Source organism: Malania oleifera, chromosome 12, assembly GCF_029873635.1.
Source record: "Malania oleifera isolate guangnan ecotype guangnan chromosome 12, ASM2987363v1, whole genome shotgun sequence".
Classification (NCBI taxonomy): Eukaryota; Viridiplantae; Streptophyta; class Magnoliopsida; order Santalales; family Ximeniaceae; genus Malania; species Malania oleifera.
Window position 1 is genome coordinate 82,600,026 of NC_080428.1, and position 16,013 is coordinate 82,616,038.

Here is a 16,013-nt window from a genome sequence, read left to right on the forward strand (position 1 = left end):
GACCCAACACAAAAAATAAGAAAATTCGAAAAAATCAAAGGCGACCGCTGCCGTCCCTCTCTGTTCTCTATTTCGCGATAACAACTGGAGATCCTCCCTGGGCTGCGGCTTCTCTATCTGAGCTAGCATTTTTCTTCAAGCAATCTTTATTCGGTAACTCATCAATCTTCGTTGCTATAATTCGTGATATTTCTGTTGATTTTTTGTGTAACACCTCAGTTTCAATAATCTCCATCAATTGCCTGCTTTCACACTGCGATTTTGATCTCTTCTGTGCTGGCATTTACTTTCCGGCCATCTTTCTTTGGCATCTCGTGAATCTTCCTTGATGCTTCATCATTTGTCAGCTGATTTGTTCTATAATTCATTTTAATCGTCTCCATTAGATGCTGGCTTTCACAGTACGATTTCGATTCTGTAAATGTCGTCTGTGTCTCGAATATCTATTCGATGGCGGATATGCTCTCTCTCTCTCTCTCTCTCTCTCTCTCTCTCTCTCTCTCTCTCTCTCTCATGAAGCGTATAATTTTTCCTGTTATCTGATTTTGCCGAGGTTGATTGATTATGTGGTGAAATCTCATTATATATTGAGTGTGTTTTTATCATTTTAGGACTATGATCTTAATAATTAAGTGCTAGTTTAAATGTCCTTTATGTCTACTGATTCGTTTTAGGTACTTGTTAAAAGTAAGCTGAAAAATAGGCTAGCTTTTAGCTTACTGTTAGGAGCGGGGCAAATTTATTTAAGGAACATTTACCGTGATCAAGTTCAGTCTAGGGTTTTCCCAGCATTTATGCCCAAGTAAATGAATTGCATGATCTGGATTTGTGTGGGGAAGACTCAATACTGACACCGTGTTTGAGAGTATGAACTCTAGGCATTAGATTTGGATTTATACAGACTTGCACTATGTTTAACATAATTTTGTATTGCATTTTGTCTAAATGCATATAAATCAAAATCCCAGGTTTGAACTCCAAGATCCCAAAAACAAGGTTAATTGTTATTCATTTCTTTCTCTTCCTTATTTTACCTTAAATAGTTTCCATAAACCTAATCATTGGTAGTGTTACATTGTTCATGTTTTCCTCTTCACTTCTAGTGTTATATTATTCATATTTCTGCCTCAGTCAATTTTGATTTCTTCTGGACACTAGCATTCATTGAATCTTCTTTTTTTTTTTTATGGTTTTTAATTTGTAGATACTGTGATTGAAAATCTCTTGACAAATTGGTGATTAATTGATCCAACCAGAGCATTGTTGACGTATCTCTAACCATGGTTCTTGGATTGAGGTCAAAGACCCGAAAAGGCACTTCTGTCCAGGTTGATTACCTTGTCAGTGTACAGGAGATTAAGCCTTGGCCTCCATCACAGTCTCTGAGATCCATTCAATCTATAGTGCTTCAATGGGAAAATGGTGATCAGAGATTTGGTTCCCTTACTGCAAATGCTGGGGAAGGGAAAATTGAATTTAATGAGTCTTTTAGGCTTGTCGTTACTTTAAGGAGGGAAGCATCTGGAAAAAGCCGGACCCGTGATGGTTTCCATAAGAACTGCTTAGAGTTGTATTTGTATGAGCCTCGAAGGGACAAGGCGGCAAAAGGCCAGCTCGTGGGAACAACTGTAATAAACCTTGCAGACTATGGAATTATCAAAGAAACTATAACTATAAATGCTCCAGTTAGTTGCAAAAAGAGTAAGAATATGACACAGCCGGTTATGTTCGTTAAAATTCAACCATTTGAAAAGGATAGTTCCTGCTCATCACCGAAAGGGAGCTTATCAGAAGCAGGATCACTAGACAAGGGAGGAAGTGGATCTGTTTCAGAATTGATGAATGGAGAAAATGATGAGGAAACTGAGATTGCTTCTTTTACTGATGATGATTCTTCCTCTCATTCGTCGCAGATCATTTCCTATTCAGGTGTTGAAGTTGCTGGAGGTTCATTGTCTCTTAATGAAGGGGTACTAAGTTTCATTTCTTATCTTATGCCCATTGCCCACTACTTTTCAGCTTTGATCTCATTTTAATTGAATTGTTTTACCATATCAAACAGCACATTGGCAGTGATGGGTGGAAATGTCTTAGTGTTCTTATCTGTAGTTTATCTACCAAATAATAAACTACAAATCATGTTATATTTATATGTTGACATGTATTTTTTAAAAGGTGGGCTTCCTGTTAGTCTTTTATCACATGGAGATAGCAAGATGATCTGTTGGTTAGTTGAAAGGATGGTCTAATTCCAATTAGCTGTACATGTAAAGCACGTTTATGTTTGATCATTGAAAATGCATGCCAAATGGTTCAAAAGGAAGTTTATAGAGAATTAGGTTGTAGTAATTCAGATGATGTTACTTTCAGGTACTAGGCTTGCATTCGATCCAATGGAGGAACTGTCATATCTACCTGTACAATGCTTTAGTGTGTTATATTGCTATCTGTAGATTGATCATCAATCTCATACTCTGTTGTAGCATATTCACTTGTGATTTTGCTTACTTGAATACCCTGTTTCCATTAAATTGCAGAATGGATCAGAATCAACAAAGGATAGCGTGAGAAGTGGTAATGGGGCGCCTGCTCCACTTTCAGAAGCAGTACCTGCAAAATCAGAGGTCAACTTGCCGGCTGAACCATTTAACTATCTCAAGGGGAGTTTGTTCCCTTTGTCATCAATGGACTTGTCCTCTAATCTGGGCAAGCCTACAAATAAGAACTGCCCAAGAATCTTTGACCGTGAAAACTTGGGTGATGAGTTTCATGAAAAGGTTGCTTATGGCAGTGCAAAAGTACAAAAAAATACTGGAAGATTAATTGGAGAAAAAAATATTGGTGATTTTGCACCTAAACTTGCATCATTGGATACACAAAATCAGGTGACTGTGAGCTCAGAACCTCTGAGCTTTGCCGACTCTCAAGCTAATGTAGAGGATAATGGTAAAGCTTGGAGTCTCAAGACAAATAGCCCAGGGAAGGTTTCAGCTATTGAGAGATTGCATGCTAGCCTTTTGGAGGACAAAGAGGGAATGGAACAGCTACAAAATGGACATCAGAAGCCGTTTCTGGATGCGAAGAAATATTCTGTGGAAAATGCACTGATTAGTAATTTTTCACAAAATGCTGCAGGAAAAGTTGGATTGCAAGGAAGTTTCAGAAGCAGTGATAAACTGAAGCATGTGAAGTCTGTCACGTCACCAATTTCAGCTAAGAGCAATGGGATGGTCAACGGAAATCATTTAACGGAAGATGCGAAGACAGTTGATGTTTTCAAAGTTGATGAAAATGCAATGAAGTCTGCAGAAAGTGAAAAACAAGAAACAAGAAACAGTTTTCTGGAGGGCAATGGTGAATTAAGGTCTAGAATTGAGATGCTTGAGGAAGAGTTAAGTGAAGCTGCTGCTGTTGAGGCTGGCCTGTACTCAGTAGTTGCTGAGCATGGCAGTTCTACAAATAAGGTCCATGCACCGGCTCGGCGCCTTTCTAGATTCTATCTTCATGCTTGCAAGTCAAGATCTCAGGCTGGTAGATCAAGTGCAGCCAGGGCTGTTGTCTCAGGATTAGTGTTAGTTTCTAAAGCATGCGGAAATGATGTCCCAAGGTACATGTTATCCCACGACCTAAGACATTGTTTAATCCACAGTGAATTTGAACAAATATTAATCTTGGTCTAAATGAATCATGCAAAGGGGTGGGAGATGCCATTAAATAGCGCCACAAGGGAAATTCCTGTGACAATAAATTCATTTTTCAGTCAATCAGAATCTGCTATCTTGGTTTCCAAAACTTGTAGTGGTTTCATAGAGCTGCTGATGTCTGTTTTGACAAATTATTGAGTGTGCCTTCTTTTTTGAACAGGTTAAGTTTCTGGTTATCAAATTCGATTGTGTTGAGAGTTATTGTCAGCCAAGCTGCAGGGGAAATGCTTACTGGGCTCTGCAAAAGTAGTAGCGGTAGTGGAAAGGGCTTGGGTGAGAGAGCTCCATTTGAGGTGGATGAGTCATCTCCTATTGAAAAAGGGAATAATTTGCGGAAAAAATTTGATGACCAGGAGGACATACGTGCATTTATTTTTGTGTTGGAAAAGATTGAAGCTTGGATCTTCTCAAGAATTATCGAGTCTGTATGGTGGCAGGTCAAAACTGTAGTCTGCTTCTTCTTCTTCTTCTTCCTCTTCTCCTCCTTCTGCTGATGCTGCTGCCACTGAATTGCTCCTATATAACTTATTTCTTTGCTTAAATAAGAATATCTGTACTCTCTATGGCTAATTTAATTTTCTTCTGTCCTCATCAGACCCTTACCCCGCACATGCAATCCTCAGCTGCAAAGGTTAGTGCTAGGAATAAGGGCTCAAACTCGAGGAAACCTGAAGGAAGGAGATATGGTTTGGGTGATCACGAGCAAGGGAGTTTTTCCATTGATCTTTGGACGAAAGCTTTTAGGGATTCATGTGAAAGGCTTTGTCCTATTCGAGCCGAAGGTCATGATTGTGGCTGCTTATCTGTTCTGTCTAGATTGGTATGGTTTTGCATCACTATTTCCTTTTCCCAAGTGCAGTTAAAGGCCGAGTGTCTTGCATGATACAGTTCTGTCATGGAAGGCTCTAATGTTTTCTATACTTATGGTAAAGCAAAAAGAATTAGACATGTTACATAGTGACAGGTCATTAATTGTCTTACTGTATCGTTCATGCTTGATTGTTAATACTTGACCATTGATCCAACATATGTGATAATAGGTAGTTGGTGGAAGGTAATTTCAGGGGTATTATTTTTCTATTCATTATGGCTTATTGAGTGGAGAGGAAAACTATAAATATGACAATATGCTTTTCAATTCAGCATTTATTGATCTGAACCAGCAATCATGCAACTGATTGAAGCCATGTACATGCTGCGAATGTACTCTTGGTCCTCAAGTACACCAATAATTCTTAGCTATGGCGATTGGATGGGGAAACCCTCTCCAGATGTTGGAAAGAAATATTCACTTTCCCATAAGTTACCATGGATCCTTGACATGGTGAACCTAGGAAAAGAATAGAGGCACTGAACTTCTGTGTATTGGTGACATTGGCCCAACCATGGCTGATGTTCCTTTTAATTTTTATTCTTATTTTTATTTTTGGGTCAAATGCCTGGTGGTCTGCTGGCATCATAATATGCTTAAGAAAATAAGGGATTCAGCAGCCATAGAGGCTTTGAAGTTCTCTATATTGGTGAAGTTGCAATGTGGGACTTACCATGGTTTTATATATATGGAAGCAGTTGTCTTTTGTTAGTTTTAGCAACATAAGGTTCACAAGTGTTGAACCCATCTTTGCACACTCTGGTTAGTGGTTACTATGTCCCAACCCCATTCCCAATAGCGGTCAGGACAGAGAGTGTTGTCTGTTTAACCAGCTCCGTTGTTGTCCTTAATATAACTACTTAAAAATTCACCTGCGAACAATCCTCATTCCTAACCATGTCATGATTCATGAATTGAACTTTCTTGAACACTTGCACTTTAGTTTTCTCGCCATCCAAGCAAGAGTTGTATGTTTTGTATCATCGAACCAGGCTGGCTGTGAATTGGGATTTTGCCTCTGTAAAGTTAATTAATTAGATTTATTATTAAAAATATCTGATAACACGTCATGTCCAAAATGTTAATGCATGTTTGCTGGCTATAACAGTGTGTATCTAGTATTTTTCTTCATCCTTCCATTTGAGAGGAAAATATGTAGTTTCTGGTGCTTTATGCTCTCTATGCAAGACCTTTATTTTTTTCCCAGTTTCGTTTTTGTGCATTTGTCTGTGTGTGTTGAGCATGACATGATCCTGCACTATGCATCTGTCTCTGTCTGCGTTTTGAGCATGGCATGATCTTGCACTGTATGGTCCTTTACTTATCCTGAATTTCTTCTAAGCCTTTAATTTTCCTTGTTTTCTATGATTCTGTTTGGCTCTGCCAGACTGTTGCTGGAAGTTAGCCAGATTAAAATGTGAGATTTTCTTCTTGTTAATAGATCATGGAGCAGTTGGTGTGTAGATTAGATGTGGCGATGCTCAATGCCATTCTTCGTGAATCAGATGAAGAGATGCCAACAGATCCAGTATCTGATCCTATTTGTGACTCCAAGGTGCTCCCTATTCCAGCTGGAAAATCAAGCTTTGGGGCTGGTGCACAACTTAAGAATGCTGTGAGTAGTAAACCTTGTCGTGCATAGGACATTACCACACAGAAAAAAAAAATTTTCCTGGAAAAGCTGAGCTGTCTTTTTCGAAAAAATGATGGTGAAAATGGAACCCAGCTTCTACCCATGCATTTTTTCCTTTTTGTGTTTTTTGTTTGAATGACAACATTTTGGATATAGACAAGGCAAGAAGCCCAATGTAGGAGGGGATACACAAATTGGGAAATAATAACAACTTAAGAAAATCTAGCAACAAAATTGTGAGTTGAAGTAAATATTCTCCCACTCCCACCACAGTTCTCAATAATAAATAAAGCTTAACAGAATCAGTTTCTGTCTGATGACTGTTCTACTTAAAGATTCTCCCCTTTCCTCCTTCAAGGACTATCCCAACTATTCCACCCAAAGCATGCAAAGCACAATTATCTAAGGTTATGTCAATTACGAAGGAATTAATATTTTTCTTTGTTGTTGACTGAGGGATTTTACCTGCATTTCTTTTGGTGGACAGGTTGGCAGCTGGTCCAGATGGCTTACAGACCTATTTGGCATTGATGATAATGACTCCCTTGAGGATACCGAGCTTGGGGTTTGCAAAAGCCAGAAATATGATGTCTCATTCAAGGCTTTCCATCTCCTTAATGCGTTGAGTGATCTCATGATGCTCCCACTGGAAATGCTTGCAGATAAGTCCACAAGAAAAGAGGTAATCTGGAATTCCTTCTGTTCAAGAATGCCCAGTCTACCTTTCTTTTTTCTTCATTCATTGTATTTTGAATGTTGAAGGTATGCCCTAAATTTGGTGCTTCATTGGTCAAGAGGGTTCTCAAAAGTTTTGTCCCAGACGAGTTTTGTCCAGATCCAATCCCTGAGACCATTCTCAAGGCCGTGGATTCTGAGGTTAGCCCATCCACAAATCTACCGATTCATCTTTGAATAGTTGCTTACCAACTTATTCATTTTCTGATTGAAAATTCATAACTCAGTATGGTTTCATCGTTCCTGCAATTGGCTGCTGTCTGCCGTATTCTGTGTATGACAACATGGGATGAGCACTTAATTTCTTTGAAAGACCATTGATTGCCAAATGCTTGGTTTTTTCTTCTGATTTAGGACCCTCTTGAGGATGATAAAGAGTGCATTACGAGCATCCCGTGCATCGCAGCACCTACAGTCTATTCGCCACCACCAGCGGCTTCTCTTGCGAGTGTTGTCAGCAATGTTGGAAACCAGCTTATGCTGAGGAGGGGGTCTTCGGTGCTTAGAAAATCATACACAAGTGACGACGAGCTAGATGAGTTAGATTCACCCTTGACTTCAATTGTTGACAATTCCAAGGGTTCTTCAACAAAACTAAATTGGATGCTGAAGGAGAGTCGAAATGTCGTGAGATATCAACTCCTCCGGGAAGCATGGAGGCATGAGTAGTTATTCCCTCCATGCTTTTACTCCATTTCTCGTACATAGGTATATATAGCTGTATATATTCTTCATTCAAGCTTCTATTTCTAGTTTTTGGATCCTTGTAAATTATTCGGCTTCTTCATGTGCAATATCAAACTGGATCAAGGTTCTCTAGAGTTACTATTTGGTCTAGTTTTATACAATTGAAACCTCTCTCCCTCTCTCTCTCTCTCTCTCTCTATATATATATATATATATATATACACACACACACACAAGCACACACTTGCTCATAAATGAAAAACTGACACGAAATATAAGTTTAGACTTTATGAAACCTTGCTTAGAGGTTTGAGTAACTCAAGATCTATGATTACGTTTGATTTGAAATTCCTATTAATATAAATAGATTAGTTATAGTAGGTTAATTACAGTTATTCATACAAATAATTACGTTTTTGTCATGAAACAAATAACATTGTTTAATTTTTTACGAGTTCAAAGCAAGGAATAGTGAAAAAATAATTATTTTCAAATCTTTTCATGGAAATATCTATTCACTTTTTGTTACATGTTGGAATGAAATACTAAGAAATATATAAGCAATAGTTATTACTTACATTACTAAGTTTTTACTATATTTCATTTTATTGAAGGAGATAGCTATCATGCCTATTTCTTAGAAACTTTGTCCATTTTTGTATTGACAAATGAGGTTGATTAAAGGTGGTCGAAAAAGTGTTCTTTGTTCTTCTTAATTTTTAAATGGGGGTAGATAGGCACTCTTACATAAATACTACATTATGTCATGCTATGATTATTATTTTATTTTATTTTTTTCTGAAATTTCCCCTTATAAACGCAAGTTAAAAGGGCTCAATTCATATTTTGAAGTTTTGAATTTGAACCTTAAATTTAAATAATATAATTATATTGAATTTCATTCAAATTTATATATCTAACCCAATGCTTTAAATTCACTCTCAAACAAAAATCTTAGCCTCCATTTGAGTTAAATATTTTGTGAGAGAAAAGAAAAAGAAAATTTAAAAAAAATTAAATTTTATTTTATGTTTATATGTTAAGAACAAATACTTATTTTAAAAAATTAAAATAAATAAATAAATAAATACTTATTTAAATATGATTGAAAAATAAGAAAAATCGCACATAGGTGACATTTAAAAAAAGTTGTCATTGAGTAATCATACGTATTATTTGATTTTTCATGTCTTTTGAAAATTAAAAAAGAAAAAGATGATTTTTTATTTTTTCACCCTTCAATTTCATTTACATTAGGAAAAGCAAGAAGAGAAAACAAAGGAACTGTAACTTACCATTTTACTCACATTATTAAAGTAATATTATAACCTAAGCCACTTGGACTCATAAAATTGCTTGTCACTCATTAGTCCTTTAAAGAGCGCAAATTTCCCGCAATGGATCGACCTCAATTGCAACGGGAATGGTGGAACTCAAACATGATGAACGTCTATTGCCATAGCCTAATTAACTCGTTCATACTACAATAAACTATATTTGTAATTTACATACAACCCTAATTGCATCATGGTTGGACAGAAATTTAGTTTTATTGACTAAATTTAGACATTTGTAATTTAAAAAAGGCATTGTTATTATTTTTTATTAGTCCGCAAGAATATAACTTGGCCCTCTCACTTTTCTACAAAACTCAAGAAAATATTTGCTTGTCCCATATTGTATTCACTTCACATATTTGTTACATTATTAATGTGCTAATCCCTACTAAAATTTATTAAAAAATGCACATTCAAAAGACAACATAATCTTCTCTTGCCATTTAGTTATAAGAAAAATTATATTCCCCTTGTCTGCTGACCATTCTAACTTATTGAGAGAATTTAAAAAATGAATACAGATAGAAAATACTTGATAGTTTTTTTTATAGGTACATCTTAGTAGTTATGCTTATGCACAACAAAATTATGTAAAAAATTGTACTGGTTTGAGACTGTAAAGGTCACGTATTTAAATTCCAATTTGTATAAAAATAGATAAAAATTATCACAATTTTGTATAAATCACTATTTAAAGCTATACAATTCTATATTTCCAGCCTCTATTAAACCAATAGAGTTAATTTTAAGTTTTGAAAAGCCAGGGATCAGCTGGCAGCCAGTCCACAGAGCAAATATCGTGTGGTATAAATGTGATTATTTTCTGTTTTTTTTTTGCTTAAACCAAGTGGCAGTTTAGACATATGTGAGAATCATAAAGATATGACGTTCATATCAAGAGATGCAATATCCTTCCAAATTAAATGTTACATAATATCATTTGGGCATAATTTTGACATCCCCCAATTATGCACTATGGGAAATTGTAAACAAGTTCTTCGCAAGCAGACGTTTCTCATCTTCTCTTGTTCCTGCAAAACTCCAAACAAAACTCGTAAGGTACAGAAGACAAGATCAAAACTGACATTTTTATAGAACCTATTATGATAATATACCTGATAAAATTGTCAAGAGTTGTAATAATAAAACATTGAAATGCTGTGGTTTAATGGCATTAGTGCAGAATGAGTGCAGGATGAAAATCATAGATGGAAGTGCTATGTTCATCAAGGTGGGTTCATGGGAGATTTGGAGAGGCGATATAATCCACGTGGAGATCGGCTAGTGCCAAAAGAGAGAGACTTGGGAGTGACGATCCCTTTGCATGGGATTTACAACCTACCAATCACAAGGGACCATGTCAGCACCTGGGCCCACACAAGTGGTATGGAACCCTCACCAGCGTACCTCCCACTCTGCACGAGTGTGCGCACTGATGTGGTGTCGGGTAATTAGTGGGTTGCAAATCCCATGTGGAGGAACCATCCCTCCTAAGCCTTTCTTGTTCCAAACTCGCAGTAGGTAACTACTACTATGGGCATCTCAGATAATCATCAACCTTTCAAAATCCATAACACTAGCAATCATTAAGACACATAAATCATGGTACAAGTGTGTGTTGAACCTAATGGATGCAATTTCACATGAAAGCAAAAGTCATATGACAGCTGAAAAATCTTACAACTTAGGTTTCGGGCCGTCAACAGGAATTTGCAAGGCATCGTAGTGTCCATAACCATGATAGAGGACACGGATTGGGTTTTCCTTGCCATATTCTTGACCATATTCTGCTATGGTTTTAAGGCAATTACTTTTGTCCCGCATGTAAACTTTAATGGGCATCCTGAAAATAGAAAACTGTATGTTAACTGAAAAGGTTGCATAAGTGAACTCACAAGCCTAAGTTTTTAAGTGTAGCAGATGAGATGTTTCTTAAAAATGTATAGCCGCTTCATTTGCAAAGCCATGGCCATTTCACAAACAGGGAATTAGGCAAGTCAAAATGATCAGAAAGTAACCCAAACCTTGGTAGCAGCATAAAGTGAAGATATACTAAGATCAAGAGGGTGAAAATGTTTATAGGGCCTATGCTGCATCCATTGTGCCTCTGGGCTTGCATGTGGGTGGTAATGGGCATATGAGTGTGCATAAAACTGCCAGAAATCCAGGTTGATAATGTAATAGTTTGCTACTCATAAACTGGGAATGTGATGTAAGCCTAGTGGTTTCCAAATGGCAAATACACTGGATCTAATATCTAGTAACTAAGTTTGGACACCCACCAAAGAAGCACGAGCATCTGCTGCCATTTAAAATCATTGACAGATGGGCATCATACTCTGGTACACAATATATTAGACGAAGGACGCTCAATCAGGATCCTTCCTCTCCTTTCCGGCATGGCAACACAGGATCTGAATGTGCAGTTGACAAGAAGTACAATAAAGTAAGATCAAAGTGTGCCATTGAAAAAAAAAAATTTGATGACACTGCCAGGAGAATAAGCAAATAAAGGGTTGGTGCTTTCCTGTGGTTGTAAAGTGCGTGGACTAGTAGAAGTGCCACAGTTAGGTCCTTTGATCAATACTAGAGTGGAGCTGATTGTTAGATTACCACTTTACCCAAAAGGTTAAGCTGTTAGGTCCTGGGCCAACAATGCATATCAAGCCTTAACAATCCCCTGTACGTACAGCCTGACAGCTCGTGGAGAGATAAACAAATGATAAATAATACTGTTTTAGGGAATGCAATAATATTTAAACACCACACGATAAATGCAGGCAACAAGATTACAACCCAGGACCTCCTGGTAACGTGGTACCATGTTAAATTCCCACTTTACCTAAAAGCTTTAGTTGTTAGGTTGTAAGCCAACAATGTACATCAACCCTTAACAATGATAAATACAATTGAAGGAATCAGCGACCGTTAAGGACAATATATTAGCAAATATGTCAATAGTCAAGCAAACCTAGTAGGAAACACAATGCAAATAAAGAAAATTAAGACAGCTACGGAATTGAATCAAGTGGTCAACAGAACAATTAGCTTTTAGATTCTTCCATACTAGAAAAACATGGCAATGTAGGTTCAAAAATAGCTAGTGGAGCGGGTGGCAAAACAGCTTTAAAGGTTTCCCAAATCCGATCTGTTGCTAATGGCCTAACAATAACAGGGAAATTTTATTTATAACTTGCTAAGTGCTTTGACAAAGGATGAGAGATTGAATATGATGTAACATGTTGTAGGTTTTCAGAGATGGGCTATAAAAATGATTGAAATGCCAGGGTTTAGTGCATAATCAAGTGAAACATAAGGTATCCACGACCTATTCCTATATGAAAAAGGTGTCATTACCATTCCAAATGACAGAAGCATCTTTTGAGTAATTGCTCTTTAACCATGTTCATTTTGTTTAACTCAAATAAAGTAGAGGCAGCCCCAAGGGATCTCTAACTACATCACGAATACCAAGCTCAGAACTATCAATAAAATAGACATCCAAGAGGACAGTCGAAGATTGAAGAAAGAGTTTAAAAGGAAAAGCAACAACATACTCCAGGACATGTGAGGACATGAGCAGCTCAGGTTCTCCACCCCAAGTGTGGGGCTGTTGCATCTGTTTAACGTATGTGTCAAAATCACCTTCAAGAAACCTGCAAGTGCACAGAATCTTTACTTGCAAAGAATACAACAAAACAACAACAAAACCAAGCCTTAGTCCCACTAAGTGGGGTCGGCTATATGAATCCTTTTCCGCCAATTTATGCGATCATGGACCATTTCTTTTGATAGATTCAAAGATATTAAATCCTTACTCACTATCTCCTCCCAAGTCAAGATTCAAGGAATGATAGATGTAAATATGGTCAAAGTCAAGATTCAAAAATTAAAAAAGTGTGCATATATATGCTGTGTATATATATATACATAGCACGTATGTAAGAGTGACTTTTTATACACCTACAGTTTTTAGCAGTACAATCCTAATTATATGAAATCCACCAGTGTATGAGAGCATGGGTTCAAAAGACTACATGACTCTTCAACAGTCCAACAATACTGAACATAATGAAAGCCATGACTCAGTTGGCCTTTGCATAAACTGATTTAAAAATAAAATGTACTGATACAAGAATCTAAACCAGTGATCATAAAAATTAAATTACCATTCAGTGTCAGCACGCCTTTTGATGAATTCATCCACCACCTGCCAAAACAGATTGAAATTTTTTTCTAAGTAAAGCAGTAAACATAATACAGCTCATAAAAAATTACTACATAAAAGGAAAATAGTACAGCTCATAAAAAATTACTCCATAAAAGGAAAATAGTACAGCTCATAAAAAATTACTCCATAAAAGGAAAATAGGCATTCAATTGGATTAAGAAACTATAAAAGTAATGAAGCAGATATGAATCTTTATTGTAAAAGCTAAAGATGAATGAAAAAGAATGGAGTTTGGAAGCTGATCCGCATTTAGCTCAAATTTCATCAGCTCTGAGGCTGATGAAAATACTTGAAAAATATAGTGGTTAATGGCTGATACAGAATCAAATTTGTTAGTGATAGAGATTATTTTGTACTCTAGCTCTTAGCTCATCGGCAAGTTCTTTTTGACGGGTCTCACTTGGAGTTGATATCCCTTCTCTCAGGCAAGCACCATGAACCACTGAACGAAACAAACACCTTCCATCTCCAGGTATGCCTGTTGATACCAATTAAAAGCATATTAATCACTCTTGTATCTGAAGAATACTCAGGTTTTTGTTTTGTTTTGCTTCTGAAAAAAAATCCTGCAGGTGTAAGAGGGAAGCGCAAAAGAAAAATCAACAAATTGGCTTTCCCTGAATACATATCTTGTAGCTTTAAAATTAACAAAAGGAAGCTCCGGGACTCAAGACAAGTACATCAATGTCTTCAGCAATCAGCATAGAGAAATTAATAGCAATACATTGTAGAATACAATTTTGATTTGGAGACAGTAGAATGAAAGAACAAGGCTTCATTCAAGTCAATGACAGATGATGCTATGTCATTCACATGCAAGTAGGCTATGACCATCTCTTCCATCCCATACAACCCAAGCAATACATGTGTTGTACGTGTGCTAGTGTGTGTCACAACTATGCACATCCCATGTCTTATCTAAGAACATCATAATCTTCACTTCATGATATTCGATATAAACAAATTTGAGCTATATTTAATGCTCAACAACAACTTAACGATGCCATACTTCATGTGCAATAGAAAGTGAAATCTCCCTAACATGGAATTAAAACAATTTTACAGAAGGGAAAAAAAATTCTGGATTTGCACATAGAATTGGCCAAGAGTATTAAGTTGCATGAGAAATTCACCCATGAAAATAACAAGTTAAGTCACCTTCTTAAGCACATCAATGTAGCAAAGCGAGGTCAACATAATAAAAAAAGACTCCTTGACTTTGTGAGTGTGGCTTTTAAATTTGAAAGTACGTCTCTTAAATTTTTGTCTATTTTCTTTGGAAAAAATCCTTAAAAATGTAACATAACTTCTCTTCAATCGTTCTATCTATTTCTGAAGACTTTCAAAAGAAAAATGGCACATGAAAAATTAATACAGTCAGGAAAAATAATGCAAGGAAGCACAAACCTAGCCCGTAATCCATACCAAACATCAAAATATTCAAAAACACTAAAAGATAGTCGCCAAATAAAGAAGAGCAAGGCCGGCGTATACGAATACCACACCAGCACAACAACGCAAAACAGAGCACAAGAAGCAAGAAAAGAACCGAAACCACGCATTCTTAACAAAGAAAAGCATCAAAATTGCCTACCGAACTCGGATTGTAAAAACACATACTTAGATTGTGATTTTAGATAAAATACAAATCAACGGCAGTCAGATCGTTACCAAGAGAAATTTCAGGCTTCGTCATGACTGAGATCACGTTCTATCAAGTGGTCAGAAAACAGAGCACGACAAGCAAAAAAAGAAAAAAAAAAAAATCAAAAGCACGCGCGGTGAGTTACAAAGAAAAGCATCAAAATAACCAAACAAACTCGGATTTTAAAAAAACACATACAAGATTGTGCATTTATAAAAACAAACACACAAATCAAACGGATGAATGTTACCGAGATAAACATCTGATTTCGTCATGGCTGAGACCAGGACAGGCAAAAGAACGCATTCAATCGGGTGTTAGTTCGCAGTGAAGGTGTTCGTGGAACGAACATTTGAAGGAGAGGGTGAATTCGGAGTTAAATTGTGAATGAAAGAGTACCTACCCGTGCACAGATTTTGGTACAGAAAGCAACGACAGAGAGCGCGGAGAGAACCTTTTTCAATCTGTGGTGGGGCGGAGGCGACGATCGCAGAGAATCGAATCGGATGCGTCGATCTTCGGGGAGCGAAAGTGGTGCGGTTTCCTCTGATTTGGCGCGATGTGATGGCGGTGGGGTTTGAACTTCGTGTTGTGTCCGTTCTTTTTTTGTGAAGTGGAAAATGAAAGAACGTATATAAAACAAAATTGTGGCGGGTTTTGGATGCTGATTGACGGGAAAGGGCATTTTGCGTGGGGAAATTATTTCTGTGTCAGCTATTTATGAATTATGAGTTAAATAATTAATTTAATTAAATGATTAATTTTTAAAATAAACTAAATTTCAAAAACAAATTTAATTGAGTTCAAAGTTATATAAATCAAATTTCGAACCTCCACCATTATTACTAAAACTTAAAGCATAAGGAGAAATTAACTTGTAAGTGGATCAAATTATTTGTAAGTTATTTGTTGTTTCATTTATTGTTTAAATGTTTTTATTAAATTAAATGAGTTAAATTCGAGTTTCAATTTCAAACTTATAAATTAATGAGTAAATTTATTTAAAGTATATTATATACAAGTCACTTATTTCTTATATTGACCTACTTAACTAGTTTACAAGTAGGTTTATTTATAAAACTTAGCAAGCTTATTAATAAAAGTTCATAATTTGACTTATAGGTTGATTCATTAGGCAATCAATCATGTTCTTGACTTATGGTTCATTTT

General features: G+C 36.5%; 2 protein-coding genes across 5 annotated transcripts; one reads left to right on the forward strand and one right to left on the reverse strand.

Annotated features, from left to right (window-relative positions):
- LOC131144722 (uncharacterized) lies at positions 1 to 7,791 on the forward strand. 4 transcript variants are annotated; one of them, XM_058093557.1, is made up of 9 exons: positions 1 to 153; positions 1,205 to 1,970; positions 2,538 to 3,607; positions 3,865 to 4,141; positions 4,300 to 4,524; positions 6,017 to 6,190; positions 6,696 to 6,890; positions 6,971 to 7,084; positions 7,298 to 7,791. In XM_058093557.1, exons 2-9 carry the CDS (start codon positions 1,281 to 1,283, stop codon positions 7,610 to 7,612), a joined length of 3,060 nt encoding a protein of 1,019 aa, XP_057949540.1. In that variant the 5' UTR covers positions 1 to 153; positions 1,205 to 1,280; the 3' UTR covers positions 7,613 to 7,791. The 4 variants fall into 4 exon arrangements, with proteins under 4 accessions (XP_057949540.1, XP_057949543.1, XP_057949542.1 ...); XM_058093560.1 differs by having other exon boundaries at positions 1,257 to 1,970; XM_058093559.1 differs by having other exon boundaries at positions 142 to 553.
- Positions 7,792 to 9,833: 2,042 nt separating this feature from the next.
- On the reverse strand, positions 9,834 to 15,447 carry LOC131144723 (OVARIAN TUMOR DOMAIN-containing deubiquitinating enzyme 4-like). The gene is made up of 7 exons (XM_058093562.1): positions 15,247 to 15,447; positions 15,094 to 15,120; positions 13,555 to 13,676; positions 13,137 to 13,177; positions 12,525 to 12,623; positions 10,649 to 10,810; positions 9,834 to 9,998 (listed from the first exon to the last, which is right to left on the reverse strand). The coding sequence occupies exons 2-7, from the start codon at positions 15,116 to 15,118 to the stop codon at positions 9,983 to 9,985; spliced, it is 465 nt and encodes a 154-aa protein (XP_057949545.1). The 5' UTR covers positions 15,119 to 15,120; positions 15,247 to 15,447; the 3' UTR covers positions 9,834 to 9,982.
- Between the last annotated feature and the right edge of the window lie 566 nt (positions 15,448 to 16,013).